This window comes from Falco biarmicus, chromosome 4, assembly GCF_023638135.1.
Source record: "Falco biarmicus isolate bFalBia1 chromosome 4, bFalBia1.pri, whole genome shotgun sequence".
Taxonomy (NCBI): Eukaryota; Metazoa; Chordata; class Aves; order Falconiformes; family Falconidae; genus Falco; species Falco biarmicus.
In genome coordinates, this window is record NC_079291.1 from 58726063 (window position 1) to 58749659 (window position 23597).

The 23597-nt window shown below is 47.0% G+C and overlaps 1 protein-coding gene across 2 annotated transcripts in view; it reads left to right on the forward strand.

The window, feature by feature from the left end:
• The first annotated feature begins 2676 nt into the window (after window positions 1-2676).
• LOC130147874 (vasoactive intestinal polypeptide receptor) overlaps window positions 2677-23597 on the forward strand; it is a 116041-nt gene continuing 95120 nt past the window's right edge. Inside the window, exon 1 of one of the 2 annotated variants that reach the window (XM_056335670.1) lies at window positions 2677-2817. In XM_056335670.1, the coding sequence (XP_056191645.1) occupies window positions 2761-2817 (57 nt within the window). In that variant the 5' untranslated portion in view covers window positions 2677-2760. Of the gene's footprint in view, window positions 2818-19655; window positions 19981-23597 lie in introns of those variants that run through there. The other variant, XM_056335671.1, reaches the window with a different exon arrangement.

Genomic DNA, 23597 nt, shown 5'->3' on the forward strand with positions numbered 1-23597 from the left:
GGGCGTTTCAGCCTGCAAAAAAGAAGCTGGATACAAAATCTTTAGCCACATGGAGAAGGGAACGTGTGTTCACTGGTACTGGTGGTGTAAGGTTTGCGGGCGGTGGGATGAAATAGCAGGAGGTGGGTTCAGATCAACCCCAAAGGCTGCTCCCAGCACCGTGGAGTTCACTTGATGCCGCGGCACATCGGACTGGCTGGACCCCCACCCAGTGCAGGGCAGAAGGGACCGCCCAGAAGCGGTTGGGACTTTTCCTGGAAAATCACTGCCACGAGACACGCAACCTTCAGATTTGCTCTCTGCAAAGAAACTAAAGAGGAACATCTGTCAATACTTTTGCTTCTCCCCCTCGGGGAAATCTGTCTTTAACAGGCTACTTGAAAGCATTCAGGCTGCATGAATGAATGAAATAAGCACACACAAAGTGGCTATTATTAGCAGCGAGAGGCAGTGACCAGCTAATCGACCATTCCCCTGTCATTTTACCATCGGAACTGAGCTTTGTATAGCTTTGTCGCGTGTTCAAACCATTGTACAACTAATTGATGTAATGAATATCTTGTCCCTCTTTTTACACTGGCAATTATAAGCCACAGTCAAGCCTACAATGAGAAACAAGAGAGAGGACCAGGATTTTTCATACCAAATGCAAAAGAAAAGGGAAAAAAGTCCTTCAGATCCCAACAAAAGCTCAGGTCTTTCCATAAAGAGTAAAGGGGAAAAAAAGATATTAAACTGTTTTTCTGCCCCTTTGCATGTTATATTTAAAAAGTGAATGGTTTAGTGATTTGTTAACAAGAGCTAAAGGCTAGATACCATTTTAGGTTTTGAACTATTAAGCCCTTTCCCTAAAAATGGCAGATTCCTGGTCGTGTTAGTAAGTCAAACAGCCTGGAATTAGGGAATTAGACTCTCTCCAGGGCCTCCCAAATCTGACTATTTTGCTTTCTCTCTTTGGCAGGTGGTTTAAAAGACAACAAATCTGTCCATCTGTCTGAGCTGGACAATCTAGCAGGATTGAGGAGAAAAGAACTGCAAGGAGGGTACTATTTTTCTTATTGTTACCTTTATTTATGGGACTTGTTCAGGTGTTTATGCTAAAGCAAGCCTATACCTTTGGGTTCTTGAGTTGAAAAGAGCGTTGCCCTTAATACTAACGGAAATGCTCTGTAATGTGCTGGAGAGGGGAGGGATTTCCACATTTGCATCCAAAATGAGGATTAATGTGGTCTTGAGCTGCTCGTCCAAAATGAGAAATTCAGAAATGTCATGTCACTGACCGGCACCTTGGAACTTTCTTTCTTTGAGGAGAAAGACAGAGAAAGGACATACAGACTCACTCAGTCTGGTTGGGATTTCCAAACTTTGGTCCACTTAACCCCCTTCTAACCAAGCAGCTATTTCAGAGGAAGCCAAACACCCCAACCAACCTCTCCTCTCCACCCCAGCGGCGCTGGGTCCCTTTCCCAGCACAGCTCAGCCCCGCTGCGGAGCTCACAGCAACACCGGGCCAGCTCCTGTGCCTCTGCCTGCTGCCCCTACTAACAGCAGCGCTCCCATCACCCTGCTCAGCCTCTCCCAGGGCCATCCCAGCAGGGACCCCCGCGCTCGGCAGAGAGGGGCGATGCTCTTGCACTGCAGGCTGGGGGTCTGCAGGCTGCTTGCCCTGGAGCTGGGGGAATCCTGCAGTGACCGCGTTGGCTGGGGGTGAAAATGGAAAATTAAGCTTTGCTCTTTTCCTCAGCCTTGGTTCCTCTCCACCCTATTGCAACGCTTAATAAAAAAAAATAAATTAAATTAAAATAAAACACAAGTTAAATGGTGAGAAATTAACAAAGGAAGCAAAAAGGAAACAGAAGAAACCAAAAAAATAAAAAGGAGGTAACAGAAAAGGTATAAAAAGCAGAAGAGGCATAAAAATTAGGGGAGGCGTAAAAAGTGGAAAAAGGGGGAAAGGGGAAAAAAAAGGAAAAAGGGGATAGAAGGGCAAAAAGAAACAGGGAAACAAAGGGGAAAAGGAAGAGGGAGGAAAGGGGGAAACGGAAAAGGAAATGTGGGAAAGGAGAGAAAGGGGGGAAGAAAGATGGAGAAGAGAAAAAAAGAGGAAAAGGGAAATAAAGAAGGGAAAGAATGGAAAAGGAGAAAGGAAAAAACGAGCAGGGAGAAAGAGAGAGGAAGGAAAAGGGAAAGAGGGAAAAAGGAGACAGAAAGGGGAAAGAAGGCAAACCAGGAGGACAAGAGAAGAGAAAACCAGAGGAAGAGGCAAAAGAAGGGAAAATCAATAAAGGGTGAAAGAAGAGGGGGCGGAGGAAGGGGGGAGGGAGGACTCGGGTGAGCTCAGCGGGCGGCCGGGGCAGGAGTGGGGCAGGGGCAAGAACCGGGACAGGGGCCGGGGCCGGAGCGCGACCGCCCCGCGCAGCGCAGCCTCCCCGCGCAGCGCAGCCTCCCCGCGCAGCGCAGCCTCCCCGCGCAGCGCAGCCTCCCCGCGCAGCGCAGCCTCCCCGCGCAGCGCAGCCTCCCCGCGGCACCTGAGGCTGGGGGCGGTGCGGCCCCGCCCCGCGCGGGGGGTGGCGGGGGCGGTGGAGCGCGCGGTGCGGAGCCGCCGGTGTCCCCTCCCCTCCCCTCCCCTCCCCTCCCCTCCCCTCCCCTGCCTCCCCTCCCCCCCCGGCTGGCGGGGCGCGCGCAGGCGGGCGGCGGGAGCGGGCGCAGCGCTGGCGGCAGCGGCCGGGGCCGGCGGTGCGGGGTGCCCGCGGGTGCGGCATGGAGAGCGGGGTGCTGGGCGTCGTGCTGCCGCTGCTGGGCTGGCTCCTCTCGGCGGTGAGTGCCGCGCCGGGCCGCGTCCGTGCAGCCGCGGGCAAACTTTGGGACAACTTTGCAAGTGGCGCCGGGTCAGGCAGGTGCGCCCTGGGGGGTCCCGTCCCCCCCTGCCCCGTAACTGGCACACAGCAGCCGCTGCATTTTCCTGTGCGAGGTACGGTTCCTCTTCAGGAGCGAGAGGATCTCTCGATCTGGAGGAATCCGCTGGGTGAGGGGCTGTTCGCGTTTTATTTCAGACTCCTGGTTTTGTTGTCATTCAGGTTTGCAGCCTGGCTTTTCTGATGCTTTGCTTTGGTTGCTCTGTTCAGGAGCTCGGTCGTTTTGTGCAAAGTTCCCCCTGCCCTAAAACAGGGGGTAAGGGGATGAAATTCCCCGGCGGCGGGGCAGGGGGCTGCCGGTGGGACCTGCCTGCCGTCCGGGAGCGAGTGCCCGGGAGAAGTTCCGCAGGCGCCGCTCGCGGGCGCACAGCCGGCGAGGGTGCGCGGCCCCGGCGCGGAGCAGGAGCAGGAGCCGGGAGCACTGGGTGCGTTTGCCGGCTGCTGAGTCCCTGCTGCGTGTCACCGCCACGCTCGCAGGTCCCTGGGTCGGGGCTGTGTCGTCCCCCCGCAGGTGGCTCGTCGCAGCGGGTGCGATTATCGAAGGGGCTGGTTTCTGCTGCCGACCGGCCGTGTGCGCACACGTGGGTGCAGGAGCCGCTTGTCCCCGCACCCTGGGCAGACACGGGGCTCCGACGCTTTTGTTCCTGCAGCTCGTTCCCCTGCAGCGCCCGGTTCCTAGCGGGACCGTTTCTGCCCGGCAGGCTGGGGTGGCGCGGAGATAGGGTGCTGGCCGAGCCTGCCTTCCCTTCTTACTTCGGATCTTCTCCCACACGTGTTTTCTCCCTCTGGAAGGTGAGGTTTCCTCACCAACGTTGTGTTGGGTTGGCACCCACAGGAGCTGAGGTGGTGCCATCGGTACTTGGTTGTAGCTCGCTTCTGTTGGCTCTGCTGGGCTGGTGGCAGCGGTGACAGTGGCGTGCTCCGAGCAGCACCGACCCCCAGTAGAGTCAGACCGACCAAGCCCAGCCTCAGAGAGGGGAAAGTAACCCCCAGTTTTGTCACTGCATCGCTCCTCTCACCTTTCTCCCCCCCCCCCACCCCCCCCCGCCTTGTCCCTTAAGAAATGAGACACTTATTTCATTTTTTTTCCCTGTCACCATGAGCCACCCAGCCATCTGCATTGCCAAAGACTTTATTTGAGAAAGAACAGGCTGGGAAAATGGATTAAACTATTAAAAAAAATGACCAGGCAATTATTTCCTGGAATTCTACAGACTTTGCTTTAGGGAAGATCCAAAATAGCTCATGTCCAAGGCTGGAGCTGGGGAAATGAGAGGGGGGCAGCGGTCCCATAAGCTGCTGGGTCTGCTCCAACTCTCACTTCCACTGAAGCCCATGGCAAAAATCCCATTTCTTGAAACACTGTTGGCATTAAGAGGTCCTCTGGGGCCAGATCCTATGGAGAGTTAAGTCCTGTAGCCCACTGAGGTTTGTCATGCAAGTGGTGGCAGGATCGGGCCCTTCTGGTGGTGCTGTTGGTGTCCTTGCCATCAATGCTTGGCTGTCAATAAGCACAAACCCCTGAAGCCTTGGGACAATGGCATGGGCACAGCCCTGGTGCAATCCAGGTACTGGTTCCTTTTCAACCCTTTTTATTATCTTGTTTTTTCATACTTTATCTCACTTGCCCTTGGTTTAGTAGAACCGTTGGTTGTTTTCTCATTCTTTTGTTGTGTTAATGTTCCTGGGACCTGGTTCATACTAGTAGGTTAAAGAGATTCACATGCTCCTTATCAGTGCTGATCTGCAAGGTGACTAATGCTGAAGTGCCTCAGTGCTAGAGAAAATCACCTTTGGTTTTGTTTCTCAGTTTAGACCTGGGATTCGGTGCTCATTTTTACAGCGAAAATAATTCAGCAGTTGTAACAACCTGGCTCTGGGACTGCGATGGGTCAGTAGAGTTGTGGGTGGGTTTTTTTTTTTTCCTTCTTATAATTTATTGTGATAATTTTTATTGGTATGTCCTTGGAAAAACTCTGAACAAGAGTGACTGGCAGATTGAGAAGTTCAGTGCTATAAAACTGTTGCAGCCATGTGGTTTCTGATTGCTGTTATAAACTTTCACCTCGGCCTCTCACGATCTACAAATGTGGTAAAAAAGGAAATTGGGCAAATCTCATTTGCTGTAGTTCATCAGACCATGCTCACCAGAGACCTGCCTCCTGCAGCCATCAGCCTTTAACATTCTGAAGTGCTAAAGGTGGGAAGGGAGGGCAAGGTGTAAATCCAGAATAATCCCTGTTAGGTTCTAGTGGGTCAGTTTACCTTTTCAGGGGTGTAACTAAGATAATCTGGCCCAGAGAGCTACATAGTGGGCTATTTTTTGTCCCAGTGTGTGTCTGGTAAATGAGATGTGGCTAATTCAAAGCAGTTGGTGGATTCCGCATGCCTTCAGACTGCAAGCTCATTGAATTAACCAAATCTGGCCAGCTGGTGTAATTTGTGCTTTTCTTCAGAGTTTTATTCTACTTCAGCCATGAAGTAGATGTGTGATGGAAAGGAATAAAAACCTCAGATTTGATCCTTTAGCTTTAGCAGTCCAAGTGTAAATACTGGAAGCAGGGCCATTGTAAAAAAACAGTTAAATTTAAGCTCTTGGGACAACCACTGCAGCTGCATCTGTATCTCTTTCATCCTGTCATTGACTGAGCCTGAGAAGCGAGATAAATGTGTTTAAAACAAAATAATCAATGTTTCTGACAAAAAGGCAAGGTACTCACCAGAATCCTCCAGCTGAATTCCTGCATGCGACACACAGATCCTTTCACAGTAACAACATGTGTTTAACAAAGGCCTTGCCACAAACCCTCCGTGTGTTACTGAGTGTATGATTTATTAAATTTATACATGCATAAATGCATGACTGACTTTATTTAGGAGAACCAGTTGCCCAACCCTGTATCTGGGTAGCTTTGAGAGTCTCATTGCCTCTTTATAATGCTGGAAGTTTTCAGAGTACATATTTTCAGCAGTACATATATTTTAGAAGCTCTTACTTAGGACATAATGAGGCAAAACAGAAAAATAGGCAAAACCACAGTATCTGAGGCAAGAAAAAAATATTCCATGTGGAATATTTAAGGCTATTTCCAGCAGTGTTTTATTCCAGCCTGCCAGTATGTCAGCAAGGGGACTCACACCATAATTATTGCACCCTCCCCACAGCTGAGAGGTCTGTCTCCAGCAGGAAAAGTCTGGAGAACCAGACAGGAGGGGAACCTTGATGTATTGTAAAAGGAGATGAGTCCACCTGGTTTTTTTTTAAAAAGAGGGATAGTTGCCAAATATGCAGCACCAGGAGGTAGATGGGACCATGGACAGAGAAAGCTGCCTGACTCATGAATTTGGGTCTGTATCTGTGTTTCACCCTTTTTACGGTGCTTTAAAAATACTCTGGTTCAAACTCCTTCCTGTTGTTATATCAGCAGCAGTGTGACAGCCAGAGGGCTGCACCAGATGAAAATGCAAAGTAAGGTGTGCTGTGCTTTGTGCTGAGTCCTTCCAGTGCTGGCTTGTGAGGCTGCCGTGACGTTTTGTTCTTGTTTTATTGTTTCACAGTGGTGTGGCTTTGCTGAATGCTATTTGTCTCTTCTCACTTCAGTATCTGGGTGCGGGGGGAGGTCGTGGTAGTTGGTGGATACAAAGCAGAGAGGTGCTGTGCACATTTTGCAAGTGGGAAGCTGGGGCATGAGTAAGTGATGGGATCAGTGTCGTGAAAGAGGGCTTTCAGCCCTCCCGAGGCACCAGCTGCAAGGCTGCCTTGGAAATGGCAAACCTACATTTTCTTTATTTTTCGGGGGGGGGGGGGGGGCAGGGAAGCCTGGTAGGAGTGGGAAGTTACCTGGTATTTGGGCTAGTTTGTAGGCACTAATCTTAGTTGGAGGAGAGGGGGAAGAGGGACAGAAAGGAAGTCTCCCTGTTAAGCATCAAGTGTCCCATTTATTGGCAGTCTGAGGAAGGGCACCAGACACTGTGTAGATCAATGAGACCCAAGACGAGATGATAATTTATTTTTTTTCAGTCAGAGCTGAGCGCACTTGGAGGAGATTTGTCACACTCTGCATGGCATCTGTGGCTCAAATTCAGGAAGGGAGTCAAATTATCTGTGCAGGATAAAAGGTGTTACTCAAGTTTTGATGAGGAGCAGGACTTATCTTGGTTTTATGAACTCCATAGGTCACATCCTGCCCTCAGACCAAGTCAGCACAAGTGTGACAGTGTCATTTCACTGCTGCAAGTGGGATCTCTGTTGTATCACGCTGGCTCAGTGGAAATGGATATGTGGTTTTCCAGTGCCGGTTGTGTGGTTAAATACAGCCCCATTCTCTGGCCTCAGCCACTTTCTTCCTACTGTATTGGGAAGAAGAGGGAAGTCATTTGTAAGGACCAAAATCTAGGAAATGCAGCCAAGAAAAATCCTCAGTCGTGGGCCAAAACCATAGACAAAATGGGTTGGAGGTGCCTGGAGGCCCCAGAGCAGGAGGGGCTGGAGTTGTGGTCCAACAGGTGGGATGGAGAGCATGGATGGATAAACAGACAGGCAGGTCAGAAGCTCCTGCTCCCTCCGTGAGACTCGCTGAGCCTGCCGTTTGCCCTCCCACCCTGTGCAGCCAGGCAGGGTTTCCTCGGTGAGTGCTGAATGCCTGTGATTTCCCTTCCACGCTCCCAGATGTTTTCCAGAAGTCAAGAGCTCTCACAGCTTCATTTGGGTGGGAACCGAGCCAAGAGGGGAGACGTCTTGGCCTTCGAAAATGAGATCCCAGAGGACTGCAGAGGAAGGAAAATCAGGTCCTTGGTTTTGAGGTGTGAGAGGGGCAGGGCAGGGATGCCAGCCATTAGACTGGCCTCCATCCAGAGCTAACACAGCTCAGCCGTGATGGGGAGGTCCTGTGCATGGCTGGGGAAGGCTGTTCACCAGCTGAGCGGTCTTCTTGCCACCGTTCCCTTTTGGAGCAACCTGCAGCATGCTTGGCTTCATGCCTGACCACCAGGGATTTCTCTGGGGTGGTTCATCTCTCCAGGCACGAGCTTCACCTTTCACGTTACAGGACCCATAATGCAGGGGAGGGTTCGTTCATTAGGTCTCAGAAAGTGCTGGGGGGAGGGTTTGAGAAGAAGATGGGCTCCCCAATGCCACCAAGTGCTGGATGCTCTGTGCACCCTTATGCAGCTCTTTTATTTCTTGAATGGGGTGTTGCCAGACTTCTTCAGCACTGGGTTTTTAGAAAACCTAAAGGCTTCTGGAGATGTGAATAAAAGTGCAGTTTCCTTCTGATAAGGATGTTGTTAATGAAGTACCAAGACTTTCTATCCTGAAACTTCAGCTTCGTTAGAAGCATCTACTGGCGATTAGCTTTGCTACAAATCACTTTTAAACTGCTTAACCTCATGCATAAACCCTAATGAGGGAAGAGCTATAATAGCAAGAGCACTTATGTTTAATAATTGCCAATCTGCACAAATATAAATAGCCTACGTGAACACGGCCTGACCCGCTGGGAGCGAGCAGGTAAGGTTAAGAGGCGGAAGCAGGTGTGATTTTTTGTTGCTGTTACAGTCCTTGCCTTAGATACTCTTTCCTCCGCTCATCCATCAGTCATGCGGATGCAGGCAGATGCAGTGCCCTGAAGTCATGCAGCCCTGGTGCGAAGTTAGCGTAGGTGACGACAGAACTCAGTTCAGTAATTTTTAGATGGTTCGTTCATAAAGTGAATTTAGGGACGTTTTTGCGCGCAGGGGTATGTGTTGTGGTTTGCTTACGGCTGGAAAACACACATTAGGGCTGCTTTACTGGTGGTTTATTGTGCCAGATTTTATCTACAGCACTAACTTTTATATATACAGTATTTCTGTGACTTAAAGGCCTATTTTAGCTTGTGAGCTGTACATGAATTTTAGAGACACTGGTGTAATTCACGTTAACAAAGTCACTTTTCCAGGCAACTGAAAGAGTGGATGGTAACAGCCTTAAACTCCTCTATTAATGACATTAGATAGTTAGTGACTGCCCTGGGGGTGAGAAGTCTAACCCTTTCATTTTTTGCACTGCTGGGGAATGGAGACTTACCCTTCCGTCGGTTGGATTTTAAATTCAAACGTTAGAATTGATTTGGGATTATTTTCTAATTCAGAACCAAATCAGGATTATTTTCAGATGCATTTCACTAGTGGGCTGGACAACAGACTTGGCCATGTTGTTTTGATAAAATCTCCTGGATGTCATGCCTCAGCTTCATTGATTTGCTTTGATTTAAAGTTGAGAAGAGACCAAAGGAACTGAGTAGGGAGCCCCCAACTCTGTTTGCTGAGCCACCATCCCTGTCATCCCCTCCTTGTTTTTGCAGCAGGCTCAGGGATGTTCCTAATCCTGATAGTTGCGAAGCTGAGTAGAAGCTCCAAAATTTTTTAGTTTTCATCCCTGTGAAACTGCACCTCATCAAGAGGGAAGAAAAAAAAAATCTATTTAAAATCTATTTAAATACGATTCTTGTCTGGAGGGGAAAATATCAATACTTTGTCTTCCTTTGTAAAGCTGAAGTCTATTTGGTACCTTTTTAAAAGATGTTCCTTTGAGGCTCCAACCTTGATTCTGTGTTTAACAGATGTTTCAATTAATACCTGGTGATCTGTAACATCACAACCAATATCTGAGCAGCGAGTGTCTCCAGGGGCCTTATAAATGTCATTGTCTATCACAGCTAATCAGTCTGTGGGCTTCCTTGCAGGTGGCCTTGGGGTGGGATTCACCTGGCAGATCAGGACACCTACGTTTTGGCATTTCTGCATAGGTGTCTACATGTGACCTGCGTGGTCTGAGCTCCTGTTGTGGTCAGCATTGTTGTCAGGTTGGGTTTGGCTGCTCCATCTTGGACACCTCAGGCCATTTTGGAAAATATCCCGTTGTCCCACACCATCCGTTTGTGGAGAGCGAAGCCCCTGCAGCTGCTGTGTTATCTGCCAGCCCCATGTGGATGCTATGAACACAGAAAATAAAGTTATCTGAAATGGCACCACGTGCCTCTGTTATGCATGTTTCTGAACCCTCATTGACTGCAGCAGCAGTTCAGTCCTCAGGTAGACACCTACATTTAGGGATCTTAAGCTGCAAGCTGAATCCCTCCCTGGGTTTCTCTTGTGTTGTGTAAGAGTGAAAAAAAGAAGAAAACCTGCTCACGCTGAGCTTTCCCCTGCAGCCTGCTTTACTCATTACTGAAAAGCAGCTTTTATTTCATCTTTCCTTAGTGGCCAGACTGCTGCAGTTCAAACTTTAAGCAGCAAGTCCCTTTGCAAGGCAAAAAGGAAACAAAATTAAATATGCTCAGCCTGATGCCCACCCCTCCAAAAAAAAAGATCCATAACTCTGTAGATTTGCGCCAAAATGAAAAGCTGCCTCAATGCTGATACAGCACTTTTGTGCACTTAGCTTGGAAACAGCCAGAATCCAAATCCTGCTGGAGATTATACCTCTTCCACCTTTATTTTGCTGTAGCCAAATTCAACTCTTATCTTAAGTGAATGTAATAATTATGTTTTTTATAGCTGCTTTCCCATTACAGATCCCTAGCCGCTTTTCAGGGGAGAGGTGAACCCCTTTAGAAAGTTCATCCCATTCATGGCTATGTGGGATGTATGTCCTTATCTGTTGGTTGTTTTTTTCTTATGTCACCTTTCACAGCCCTCCGGAGTTTGCTGAGAAGAGATTAAACCCCCCTGCCCTACCAGATGTGTCTTCTTGCAGAGGGAGGAGGCGAATGACATCCTTGCCCAAAGGCAGACTGCTCGGCCGTGGAGCTGCAGCAGTGCTAGCTGACGTGGTTGCACATATCCTGCTGCTAAAGCTACTTTATCCTCCTTGCCATCAGTGATTGGGCTCAATCCTGAGCGGTGCCCAGTATTTCTTGGCTGCTTTTTCCCCTGTAATTTAGGGCGAGTAATTTGGAACAATTCAGCAAGGAACGCAAAAGGATGTGGCTGCTTTGTTCCCCTTGCTGAGTCCTGCCATGTGGTGGGCGCTACACGGAGGGGTGCTGGAGACCCTCTGCCAGCCCTGTGCTGCCTGGGGACCCCTTCGGGACTCCCTTCCTGGGGAGGTCACGGGGTTTTCTTGTTGCCCTGGAGTCATTTCAAAGCAAGATGCAAGTGCAAAAGAGCCAACACTGAAACAAGCCACTTGTTTCCTGCCATGTCTGCATCCATCTGGTTATTTTTCATTTTCATCCTGGCTCTTAAGCATAATTAGGCTTTCCAGCTTTTTTCACAATAGGAACATGTTTTCTTTTTGCTTGACATGCTCAAAGGCAGAGAAAAATGCTGCTGCTGAGACTGTTCCCAACTTCACAGGGCACCGAAAGGAGGCCAGACACTAGGTGAAGGATTACTGACGTGCTCAAGTGTTGACTGCTAGGCTGCTTACGTTTTGGGGGGGAATGACATTAAACACAGTTGCAGAGCCGTGTGGGTCTCAGCTATGCCACGCACTTCATTTCAGTGCTGCAGTGATTCCTCTCAAGGAATTTTCCCACCCCTTCTGTTTTGCTCTACTCACCGACTCTTGTTGTAGTTTCCTTTTTGCACAGTTTCTCAGTGCAAAGCTTTATTTCACCTGCTGGTGCTTTGCAGCTGGGACACGGGCTGTGGTTTTGAGTGCAGGGATTCTTGTTCTTTTCTCATGCCCACACAGTTTCTTTTGTAGCACCATTTTAGCAAAATTAAACTTTGTTCCTCTTTGGCCCGTTCTCTGCTCCTTCCCCTGGGAAGTCATACACATTTCAGCAAACAGTATACTGTCAAGGGCTTATTAGCTTCAGACTGGATGTGTACAATGCAGATGAGGCGAGATTTATCAAGAGAAATAAAGGCTTGTATTGGAACAACTGATATATATATATATATTTAATAAATAAAAATATATGCTTTCAGGCATAGCAATGCTTCCTGAGGTCTGAAAGAGAAAGCTGAGTAACAATTGCTCTGGGTTTAGCCTGGAGCTGTTTATCAGTGGGACAAGGTGAAAGACAAGTGTGCTGGTCAGAGGGAGCAGCTTATTGCAAACCCATCGCTACCATCGTTCTGTGCTGCAGACCTGCAACGTCTCTCCAAAAGGCAAGCCCGCAAATTAACATTCATGGTTCTGCTGGACGTTTAAAACCTCGAACTCAGTGGAGACATTGATTTTTATGACATGCCAGTTTTCTTCACGTCTCACCACCTGCTAGTTCCTTGCTGTTGCAGAGGTGATAACTCACCCACCCCTGCAGCCCTACAAGGTCTGATGGTCCTACCAGCTCCTCCCTGGCTAAGCGATTTGTCTGCTCTGCAGGTGCTAATTACCTTTTTTTTTCTGTAATTAACAAACCTGACTAAAATCAGAACAGTTATTTCAGACCTATGCATAGACTGAAGTTTCCTGAGTGTGTTTCAAAGAGCTTCAAAAGCTTTTTTTTCTCTCTCTAGCTGTACTAGTCGGTCCAATAAAAAAATTATTATGTTCCATATATCAGCAATCAGTCACAGCTGTAACAGCACTTAATAAAACTGTGGTGTGAGATGTTCCTCTCAGAGATCCGTCATCTTGGTCCCTTGTTCTGTTGGAGACACTCGGTTGGATGTCTGTCAGTGGCTGAAGTTGTGTTGGAAGTGCGTGATCTATGCTATAATGAAACACCTTGTGAGGAAGAGACTTCTAACATTGGCATGTGTATTTGTGTATTCCACATTGACTGGTTTTTTTCATTTGGATCTTACAAGCTTGGAGTTGTAAAGCAGGAACAACCTTTCTGTCTCCCTGAGTTCTTTGCCAACATGAGGCTCCTATTGTATTCATAAGGTTATTTACCTTCCACTTCTTAAATTTTCACTGTTTTGCTGTGCTCCTTTGACTGGGAACCTGTTCCTAGAGCCAGACAGCTCTGGTGGTTAAACTGTGTTAGCCAAGCCCTGACGGTTTTGTAGATGGAAAGGAAATTAAAAGTTGGAGGTTGCTGCCTTGGGTCTACTTGACCTGAGCCTCAGAAATGTCTTACGGGCCCAATAAGCATCTGGAAATATTTTTAAACCGAGCTATATAGCTGAAGCTATGGTTGTCTGTTCAAATTTTTTTTGCTACATATCATTGTTAGAGATGCAGATAAAGCCAGGATTTATTGAAGGGCCACCTTCCAGAAATACTAAATTCAGTTGTGGAAGTACGTCTAAGTAAAGGTATGAGTAAAGATTGTGGTTTTCTAAAGGAAAGACACCTAATGTGCTCAACAGCACTGTATTTGCTCAGGAAGAAGAGACGCAGAAGGAAGAGAGTGCAAGTGGCAGCTGCAAGCTGTGATGGAGGCCTTGGGGACTGGCTGAGACCTGTGATCCCAGCATGGTATTTCCCTAGGGATGTGGTGAGGACTAGGATGAGGTACAGGAAAAGTACTGCATGGAAGGGCAGCTGAGAGCAACAGGGAAGAGAGACATGAGGGCGGCAGTTGTGAATGCCATCCGCAAAGGGGTTAGGAACCACAGCCTTTGGGTGGATCCGTTGTGGAACAGCCCTACAGTGGGGTGGGATCTCTTGTGCAGGTTGATCACTGGGTCTGCTGATCCCACTTGGATCACTGCTGTCTAGAAGCATCCCAGACATGTAACAGTCCTAGGGACAGCCCGTGCTGGGAACGCTGAGCAGCCCAGGTGCAGTTGACTCTCCCATACTGCCTTTTTCCAGCATGCGTTTTTTTGTCTTCAACATATTGCTCTAATACAGGATTTCTCCTCCTGTTCCTCTCTGCTGCAAATTTGACAGGATTTGTTATTGCACAACTGAAATCATCATCATCATAAAGCAGCAACTGTGTCTTTGATTCGGGTTTGCTTTCTTCCCCGCTACGGAACTGTCGAGAAGTCAAGTCTCTGTTTCTAGAAGGGGTATTAACATGCTTGGCAGGTTGGTGCCCCTCTGCTTTGTAATTATTTCTTCTCTGCCAGTTCACCACTCAAGCTTCCTGGGTTGTCAGCTCTGGAAACAAGTATTAAATATATATTGCAGCCCTGGGAGGAGAGCCCAACCAGAGTACAATGCACCTAAAAATAAATGCTTATTTCCCTTGCAGAGTAGCCTGGGTAGAAGTATAGGCAAGGAACAGCCTCCACTGGGGTAACCATGCGTAGAAGGAGATGAACAAATAAATTCAGCTACGTTTCAGGCACAGGATGAAGCTGAGAAGCTCTTAGTTCCATTCAAGGTTTTGTAAATGAACTTTCTGCTAGGGATGGTCTCGCAGCTGAATGCCTAAAACACAATCTGGAAATGAGAGAAATATATTTCCTTTACTTGCCCTTTGCCTATTTGCGCTTTTGTCTGCCTACATCATAAAGACTTTGTAGTTATCTCTATAAATCGTGGATTAGCTTTGCAAATCGATGTCATGGGGGTGATGCCGTTACATGTGCTCTCATGGTAACCTCAGGGAATGGAAGCATCTTCCAAAGTAAAAGGCTAGTGCTGGTGCAGGAGTGTTTGGGTGCTGGGTGGGATTGAATTTGGCTGGGCGTAGGCAGGTTTGTAGCAGTGAGCGGAGTGAGATGTGAGAACGACCTGCCAAAAGCAGCGCTGAGAGCCAGAAAGCCAACTCCTTTTGTGATGGAGGTTGGCCCATTTCTTAAAGGGGTGTGTTGTCTGTCACAGGGACTGCCTCAGGAGGAGCCCTGCTCTATGAAGTGTATGCACCAGGCAGCTATGCAGGGGGAGCGATGGGTGTGATAATGTTCACGATGGCAGCTCGCCCTCCTGCATAAGGGAACACTGAGCAAGGCAAACCACCTTTCACAGGAGCAAGGTGTTATGCAGTATGGATATACCCATCAATGCAGGAACAGGAGGTTTGCCAGGCTTGGAAACATGTCCATGTTTGATTCTGGTGAGAGTAGGAGATGGAAACAGATCATCTTAGAAAGCTACTGGTTTGTTGAGAGATGGGGAGGATCTCTCTATGGTTTCATGTTGTCCCCCCCAGTATTGCAGCTTGCCAGTTCTCCAGTGGGAAGATGATGCCTCTTTTGGCCATCTTCCCTTTGGTCTCTTTTTTAATAATTTTTTTTTTTTTTTAAGGTATGTGTGAGTGTGCTTGGGCAGGAAACCCAAAGCCAACTGGAGGGCTTTGCTCTGCGCGTGGCTTGGATCACTGCTCTCTCCCACCGTTACCCCTTGTTTCAAGGGATCCATCCATGGTGGACTCATGCTGCTAGCCAACTGTGTCATCATTCAGGCTGTCATGGAGATCATGGCCACAAAGGGAAACAAGTGTTTTGTTAGGGAGCAGAGACGGAGAGGTTTTCATCAGGATGTCCCTGGCCGTATACTCAGCGTTGAGCCAGGGGCTGTCAGTGCCGGCAGGGTGTTTCGCAGAGCAGATGCCGTCTGTTTCTTGCAAATCTTTTGTTTCAGATGGGAGGGAGAGGAGGATTAATATTTTCGGTTGCTCTTATACAAGCAACAGGGAGTCTCTCCCAGATCCTTCACACCGCACTAAAATAACAACAGCGAATTTAAAAATAGCGTTTCTCTCCAGAAGAGACGCGGTCAGCCATCTCCGACTGCGCACGCACAGAGCTTGCTCGCGAGGGGTGAGCAACTGGGTGAGAGGGAGAGAAATTTTAAATCGATATTATACACTGACAGTGAGGACTGCAATGGGGAAAACATTACACTTCTGCACTGGTCACCCAGTTACTGGCTGCAGCTGACCTCTGAGTGGGGAATGTGTGGTTACTGTGAATTAATCTTAAGGCCAAGATATAAAGAATGTTAGCTGGTCACTTCACATTAGCCCTTGCTGAACGTTTGTCTTGCAAGTGTATTTTCCGTAACAAAAAACCCCAAACCCCTAACCTTTTACTTGAGAAATATTTTCGTGAAGGTGAGGTCTTTTACTTGTAAAGTTGCGGGGGGTGAGGGAGATATTTATCCTTGGGGATTTTAATTCTTGATTGATGGGAGAGAAAAAATAGAATAGCTATTCCCTTTTTGCTTCTCATCAAGAAACTAGAAAAATTCACAAGTTCTGAGTTATTTTTCTTGACAGAGGGGCGAATAAAGAAAAAAACCCTTGCTTTCTATGGATTGTTTTTAAATGTTCTTTTTTGGGCCAGAAGATGGCCAGAACATGCCACACCTTTAAATGATGGCCCAGCCATTTCAGGGAAGGAGAGAAATGCCACCGCCCTGATTTGCTGGTTGGAAAGCTGACACACTCAGAGAAAGGACCATGACCTGTATTTTAAATTGTAGATCAGATAGTGGAAGAGTTTCAGTTTTGAAAGCTGTTTGGTCACAACTCTTAGTTTGAAGCATGTTCAGTCTCAGAGCCTGGGGATCTCTAACTCACTTCACCAGCAGCAGATTTAATTGGGGCAGAAAATTTCCAGGCCTGGAAATACCATCTTGGACTAAGCCTAGAGTTTAAAAGTATTTAAGAATCTAAGAAAGTCCTGAGCAATGAGATGGGGGGTTGGTGTCTCCTGTGGAGCATACCAGCGGGTTACCCCCAGGTTGTTTCCTGCAGAAGGGTGGCAGTTCGGTGGTGTGGCTGCAAGCAGCACGTCTGGGCGCCAGGAGGGAGAGGGCAGAAGGTGCTGCCAGGGTAAAACTGCCTTGTCCTCATTACGTGGGAGACCCTTGGACATCACTGTGTCTGTTCTTGGGTTCGTCTGGGAGATGGTTATTTCAGCCTCTGTATTCCAGCACCTTGTGGCTGCAGTGGTCTGACTGGAGCTGAAAATGGAGGAACTTTCCCAGCTGAAGTAGCATCTGATCCCCATTCTGCCTGTAAGGAAAATGCCGCTGAGTTCCTGTGATAGTGCTGTTCCGATGGAAAGTCCCATAGGATCATTGCAAACAGCACGGGTTCAAGACCTCTGTTCTAGCATCTGCCTTAACATCCCTTTCCCCAGCAGGGCCTGGCACTGAAAACAGAAAGATAAAAGCACGCAGGCACTCGGTCACATATTCGTTCAGCCCAAGGAATGTAACTAATAGTTGTGCTTGGGAAAATCCTACCCTGCAGTTACCATCCTCAGCCAGAATAAATCAGCTTAGCCTCACTGATGCTAACATTGCTGTGCCGTGCTGTCTGAGGGTCTGGCTGTGAGGTTAATGCTCATGAAAATGGTTACGGGAGCAACCCTGGAAGGCTGAAACCCACATGTAGCACCAACAACAGCAGTCGTCCCCGTGGCCCAGAGGCTGTGACACACAAGGTGCTCTTCATGGTGGGTGGGTGGCACATTGTGTGACCCACCCTTGCCCACATCATGACTCGTGAATTTTGTTGGCACCATATGGAGAGGCCTCCAGCAAAATACAAAGATGCCCTAAGAAGCCTGGATGATAGTGCTTGGGGGGAAAAAAGAGAACCTTAACCACCGGTGTGGGATGGTGGAGTGTATCTTCCAGGAATGGGTCGGGTGTATGGTTTCAGCCTTTGGCCTGAGGGTGCCTTCGAGACAGTGGGAAACCTTTCAGTTGGCTATGAAGATAAATTAAATCTGAAATTAAATGTATAGAGATTCTTTGCTTCCATAGGGAATTTCCAGTAGTCGGCAAATTAAAACAAGAGTGAGCTCCAGCAGGTTCAGCCAGAGAGAGCATGCTTTTGTATGTACATTCTGTAGAGACTCTATATGTCCTGTATGACTTTTTCTGGTCTGTAAATGGCCTGAGGAGAGCTCATATGGGATGGGCTCCAAAGGGTTACACATGGTTTAGCAGAGTGAGTTTTCTGCCCAGCCTGGCTGGAGAATGGGGAACAGGATGCCAGAGGTTTCCATGTTTCTTTTGTAATCATTTAAGTGTTCTCACTCTGATAAGAAAAGTATGATTTTAATTAAAGAGCCATTCCAGCTGGATTTAATTTTTATGCCACTGAAGTGGCAAATTACTGTGGATATAAAAAGAAAGAGAAAAAAAAAAGGTCTTCTCATTCCAAAGAGTTTTAATCCACAGTGGCTTGGATCCCAGGTCAGGGTGATTTCCCTGCTCCTCGGAAGAAGTGTTGGGATGTTTTCCCACATCTCCTCAGTCGGACCAGTAAGATATCCTTGCTTTGACTTCACGTGTCAAGGAGTTAATTGTGCCATCCCAGGGGCTGCTGCACTGGAGGAGCCCACCTTGACCTTTGTCGCCTTTTAAACAAAGGCTTTTCAGAGCAGAGCTGTACGTTTTGATGTGCTGTGATGCTGCAGAAAGCACTTCCCTCTCTTCTGTCCCCTCTCATATGCTGTATTTAATTATGTGGAGCAAAACTGGGAGATGGTGCTGGGCTAAATCTAGGGAACATTTAGCCGTGGTTGGTAGAAAATAGGTGTACACCCAGGAGAAAATAAAAGATGTTATTCTGTTCACTTACATTGTTTGCTCTTATCTGGTCATGCTGTTTAGCTGTGGCATGGGATGCCGCTGTCACATAACTCTAGTAACTGCTGTCTGATAGCAACTTCTATCACCGAGGGTATGACAGACACGTATCTTTCCCAAAGGCTGATGTACAAAAAGCAGCTGGACCAGAAATGCAGCAAGATGATAAACTCCATCCAGACCTCTCAAAAGGTCTTGCAGATTTATTTTTTAAGGTTTTTTAATTATTATTTTTTTCCTCATTTGTTCACTCACAAAAGTCTTTCCAGTCCACATAATCACAATTATAGTCTGGAGGGTCACTATAAATACATGGGTCAGGATCGTTGAGTTTTGTTTTCCTCAAGCACTTTGCAAAGCTGAGCTTTGGGTGTGTAGCGGGGCAGGCGTGCTGGGAGCAGGCAGCAGCGGGTGGCTCCTTGCCCAGGGTGGGAGAGCTGTGGAGGAAGAGCTCTCCCTCCTTGCCTGTGGTCCTCCGAGCATGTAAAGCACATCAGTTACAAGTGACAGTAAACACAGCTATGATTACTGAATTAATAGGCTTTACATTAAAATACATGCCTCGTAATAAGCTACTGAGATTTGGTTTTAGGCTTTGTTGCTTCTTCTCTTTCCTCACCCTGTGCTGCTATTGTTTCTTCTGTGTGATTCCCTTGATCCTGAGCCTGGGAATTTAGGAATGAGATGGAGAGACAAAGCAGTATTTCCATACTTGGAGAAGCTTTCTCGCAGAAATACTCATAGCTTGATAAACCTGTGAGGGATGCGCAAGGCACAGCCATATCCCGGTACCAGTTTTGCTGTGATTTAAAAGCATTCCAGCTTTGTGCCATGTCAAAGTGCCATAAAATTCTTATCTACAAATAACAGTCCTCAGTAGTGTGTGCAGAGCTGGGAATGGGATGTTCTGGGCAGGAAGGTAACCCCTGGAGGCAGGAAACCCAGTTAGGGAAAGTTAATAGCAAGAACCAGAACACAGTGAACATAATTTTTCATTGCAGTGGTCAGGGACAGGCTGCTGAGCAGAATATCGTCACGTTTCACTCATCTGGCTGGTAGGCTGTGGAGCTAGGAAGAGCTTCTTAAGGACTCCTGTCCTCAAACATGATGCCTGTTGACAAATGCCTGCACTATCTTGTCTGAAAGATCTTCCCTAGTTGGAGCAACCTCTGCCATGACAGAATGAGCTTGCGCCACTGAGATGTGTTTTCAGCTCTGGCCATAGATGAGCCTCAGGGAAGAGGTTAAACTCTTCACAGGAAGATTAAAGCAACTGGGTTGTGAAATCCCGGCACTGCAGATGTGTTCTGGGTCTGTCTTCCCAGATTAAGACCCAGATGAGTCTGATAAGCCACATACAGTGCAACCCTCCTTTGTACAGATCGGGCATCGAAGATAGCAAGTGGGTTAAAACTCTCCCACGGCACATCTGCGGTCACAGGGATTGCACAATCCATTTGTTTTCATTAGGTGAAGTACATCCAAATAGTTTGTAATTGGCAGATGCAGCCAGAGTTCACTGTGTCCCGGGCTCAGTGCTGCAAGCCTGGGCTCGTAGGGTCCAGCAAACCCAGAGCCGATGACGTGGACGTTGTTGCTTTGAAGACCAGGAGATAGCAAAGAAAAGTAAGGATGGTGTCTCTTCCCTGGAACAGCAGGACAGCTTCTTTGTTCAAGGTGGGTTTCTTACTCCCATATACTGGAACAGAGGAAGATGTTCAGCAAAGGACAGCTAGACTCCCAGCACCTTTCATCCATTAATAAGAACTGGCTGGTTGCTGGAGCATTGAGGTTTGATTTAGCTGCCCATGGGTAGGGTCTTGCACCGTTTCAGGCAGGTTAGGGCTCCCAAGTGCCCGTGCAGTGGGCACAGGTCTCCCATACACCCTTTCTCACACCAGCTAGCCCATGTGCTGTCCCAGCTGTGCTTGAGCATTTCATGTGGGACTGGGTGGCAGACTTCAGACAAATGGAATCTGCCTTGAGCTGCAGTGTCTGTGTCTGGTCGTGTGTGCACAGAGACCAGCTCGATGTCACCAGTCTGCACTGGTGAAATACCAATACCTGCCAGTCACTTTCGGAAACCCCAAAAGCTAAGGAAGCAAAACCAGCAGCAAAAATCATGAAACTATTCTGAAAAGGTTGAATTTCTCATTTATTTGTCTCCTGGTTGACAGATGTTTGGTACCTTTCTTTTCTATGCAATTAAGATGACTAGAAATCTCCTGCTGCTGCTGGTCGGTTGGCTGGGATGCACTAACCATGCCAGGAGAGAGGGAAAATACTGCAAGAGTGCTGATGAAACCTTGGGGACTGGCAGCACCCAGTGGCTCCAGCAGTATCAATGTGGCTTTTCTTTGCCTCTTCTTGCTTCATGACATGTATATTTAGACCTTGATTAGGCTTTTTCTAACAAAACAGTGTTAATCAAACAGGAGTGGCCCTAAAGTGAAGTTTGTCAGGACTTCTGTGCAGCAATTTCTCCTCTTCTTGAAGTTCAGAACATTACTGAAAATCCATTATTTGAATATGTGTTTTTTTCCAAACATACAGCAGCCAGAGTAAGTGGGCTTCCATGATTAGAGGCCAGCAGCTATTTGAGAAAATCCAAGTGGAATGTAACATCTCGATGCCTGGGCCAAGATCTGACATCAGAAACCCAGGAGGCCTGTGCAGTTATAGCTAGATTAAGATTGAGTGGTCTCTGATGGGAAGGGTAGATTATTTTATTTGGCTAATTATTGAAAACAACTAATTTTCACCAGTTACCTCCAGGAAATGGAGTCCAACAATGTGTTTCTGATAAAGCATAACTTGCACTTTGTTGGGCTCTTTTTTCAGGAGCTGAGACGGACAACTCCCTAGCTGTTAATCTAGATAACCTGGAGAGTTATTAATTTGCATAGGTTTGCACTTTGCATCCCGTTGTGCCTTGCTCTGCTATGTTGAATTACCTTGTAGCCAAGTACCTCTGAAGACATTCAGCACCTGAGTTGCCTAAATGTAGGTGCCTAGTGTCTACTGAGATGACCTTATAGTGAGGGCATCCAGGTCTTGCTCCAGAAGGATGCAGAGCTCCTCTAATTGCTTTTATGCTTCCTTTCCACACCCTCCCTTGGTCTTTATCACCCTTTTAAAATGACTGATGTTGGTGTCACAGCACAAGTCTTCCCAATACCATGTAGGAAAGGAGTGTTATCTTCTTTCTTACTGTTCAGTTCATACAGCAAACAGCTGTGTTCGCCTTTTCTCAGCAGCGCATACCGGGAGTTCATGCTGAATTATTTACCTCTTTCGATCCCCCAATCCTCTGCCACATTACCTCTTTTCCAGAACTCAGGCTGCCATACCGGAGGTCTGCGCTGAATCTGTTCTTTCTTGAGTACAGCTCTCGCATTTGGCTGTGTTCAAATAGCCCTTCTCTGCCAGCTTTTATAAGTGCTCTTAGGTGCAAGTTATCTAGGCCTGCTGATTTTAAATGTTTATCTCTCGTAGATGTTGTTTAACATCTGCCTTTGTTACTAACGGACTGGAAAAAGCTGCTTCATCATCATCAGACACATGCACGTTGCTCCGCTGCTTTCCAAATACAGATCAAGATCACAGGTTCAACTTTCCTCTGCTGGCTTGTACCATCTGTAAGATTTTCATTGTTGTAACGCTTTCATTTAAAAAAAAAAAAGAAAAAACAAACAAAAAACCACCAAAAAACCCCCAATACAACAAAACCCAAAACCAACCAACCCCCCCCCCCGCCCCCGCAAATAATAACTTCTAATTAGTCTCTTATTCTTACCAGCAGCAGATTTTTCCTGATGTCTTGAGGTTCCCATGTAGTCCTTCTAAGCTTCATGAAACATCATTTATATTTCTGCATCTGTATTTCTCTTCCATTTAGTACATATTGCTGGGTTTGGGTTTGTTGGTTTACTTATTTATTTTTGCTTCCGATTCCCCCTTTGAATTAATAGTTGAACTGAGATTAGGTTTAACTCAAAGTTAACCATTTGGATTGGGAAATCACACTTGTCTTGGATCATTATCTCTTTGGCTGCCTGGCCTGTCCTTCCAGAAGAACCATGACCTGTCTCACAGCATTGTGTGCAAACAGGGCAACGAGGGACAGGTGGGGCAGGAGGTGCCCCATCATCATGGTGGTACCTGGCCATCAGGAGGGGAAGGTTCTGTGGCAGCATCACAAGAGAAGTGAAGACATTGCAGAAGCATTATTTGGGGGACAATGGGGATATTTCAATGGGGCACCACAAGATGCTGGCGTTGCTTTCTGGAAGATACTGGTCAGAAGCGGGAGGTGGGAAAAAGATAGCATCATCTTAATGGCATCGTTCTGAAAGTATAGGCATACATTCCCTGAAAAGGCAGGAAGGATCGACAGAGAAGAGCACGTTAAGTGCAGCAATTAATTTGCTACAACTGTTTACTCAAAAATCAACTTTTAATAAACATTATAATCAGTGCAATGAAATTTCCCACAGATCACAGAGAGGATCTGAGAGGGGAACTTCATTCATTTCACAGGGAGATAGCTCTAACATTGCTATGAACAATTTAAGTGCTGTTTCATTAGTGGTTTTATGGTTAGTACAATTAATAATACCAGAGAAAAAAGAAACATGCATTATATTAAACTCAGCTTTCAGTAAGTAGAATACATGCAAACGGGATCTCCTGTTCGGTGTCATTGTTTCTAGAGACATGTCTGAGTTTATAGATGATATTCCTATTCATGTGATTTGGATGTCAAGCTTAAGGACTTGGCTGGGGTTTGTCAGTTAATGTTTTTAGAAAAATTCTTGGAATATATTTGTTGTGTGTCCACGCTTGAAGTGCCTTCTGCGGGAAACCTGTGACTTCCAGAAGTTTGTAATGTGGCCAGGAAACCTCTGCTCAAGATAAAACTTTGGAGGGAAGACGGACTTGATTTTTTTATTCTTATTACTTATTTTTTAAAAATTATCCACCTTAATTGCTTTAAGATGGCTTGGGTTATTTGATTATTCCCCTAAGGCATTTTGAGTCTAGAAGCTTTGATGGCATCTTGAGCTATTGCAGAGGGACTTTTAATGGGGTTTTAACTCTACTTGTACAGTTTCATCTCTACATACATCCAGAGCTTCTTGGAGCTGTGAGACTTATCCTTCTTGGATGGAGACACTTGGCTGGACTCATTGTTAGTCATCCATTGTGCATGTGGATGGCTGGGCAGGTGGCTTCTTATTTCCAGTTGCGTCCTGAATTTAGAGCCTAATAAGACCAGGCAGGACATTGCTAAC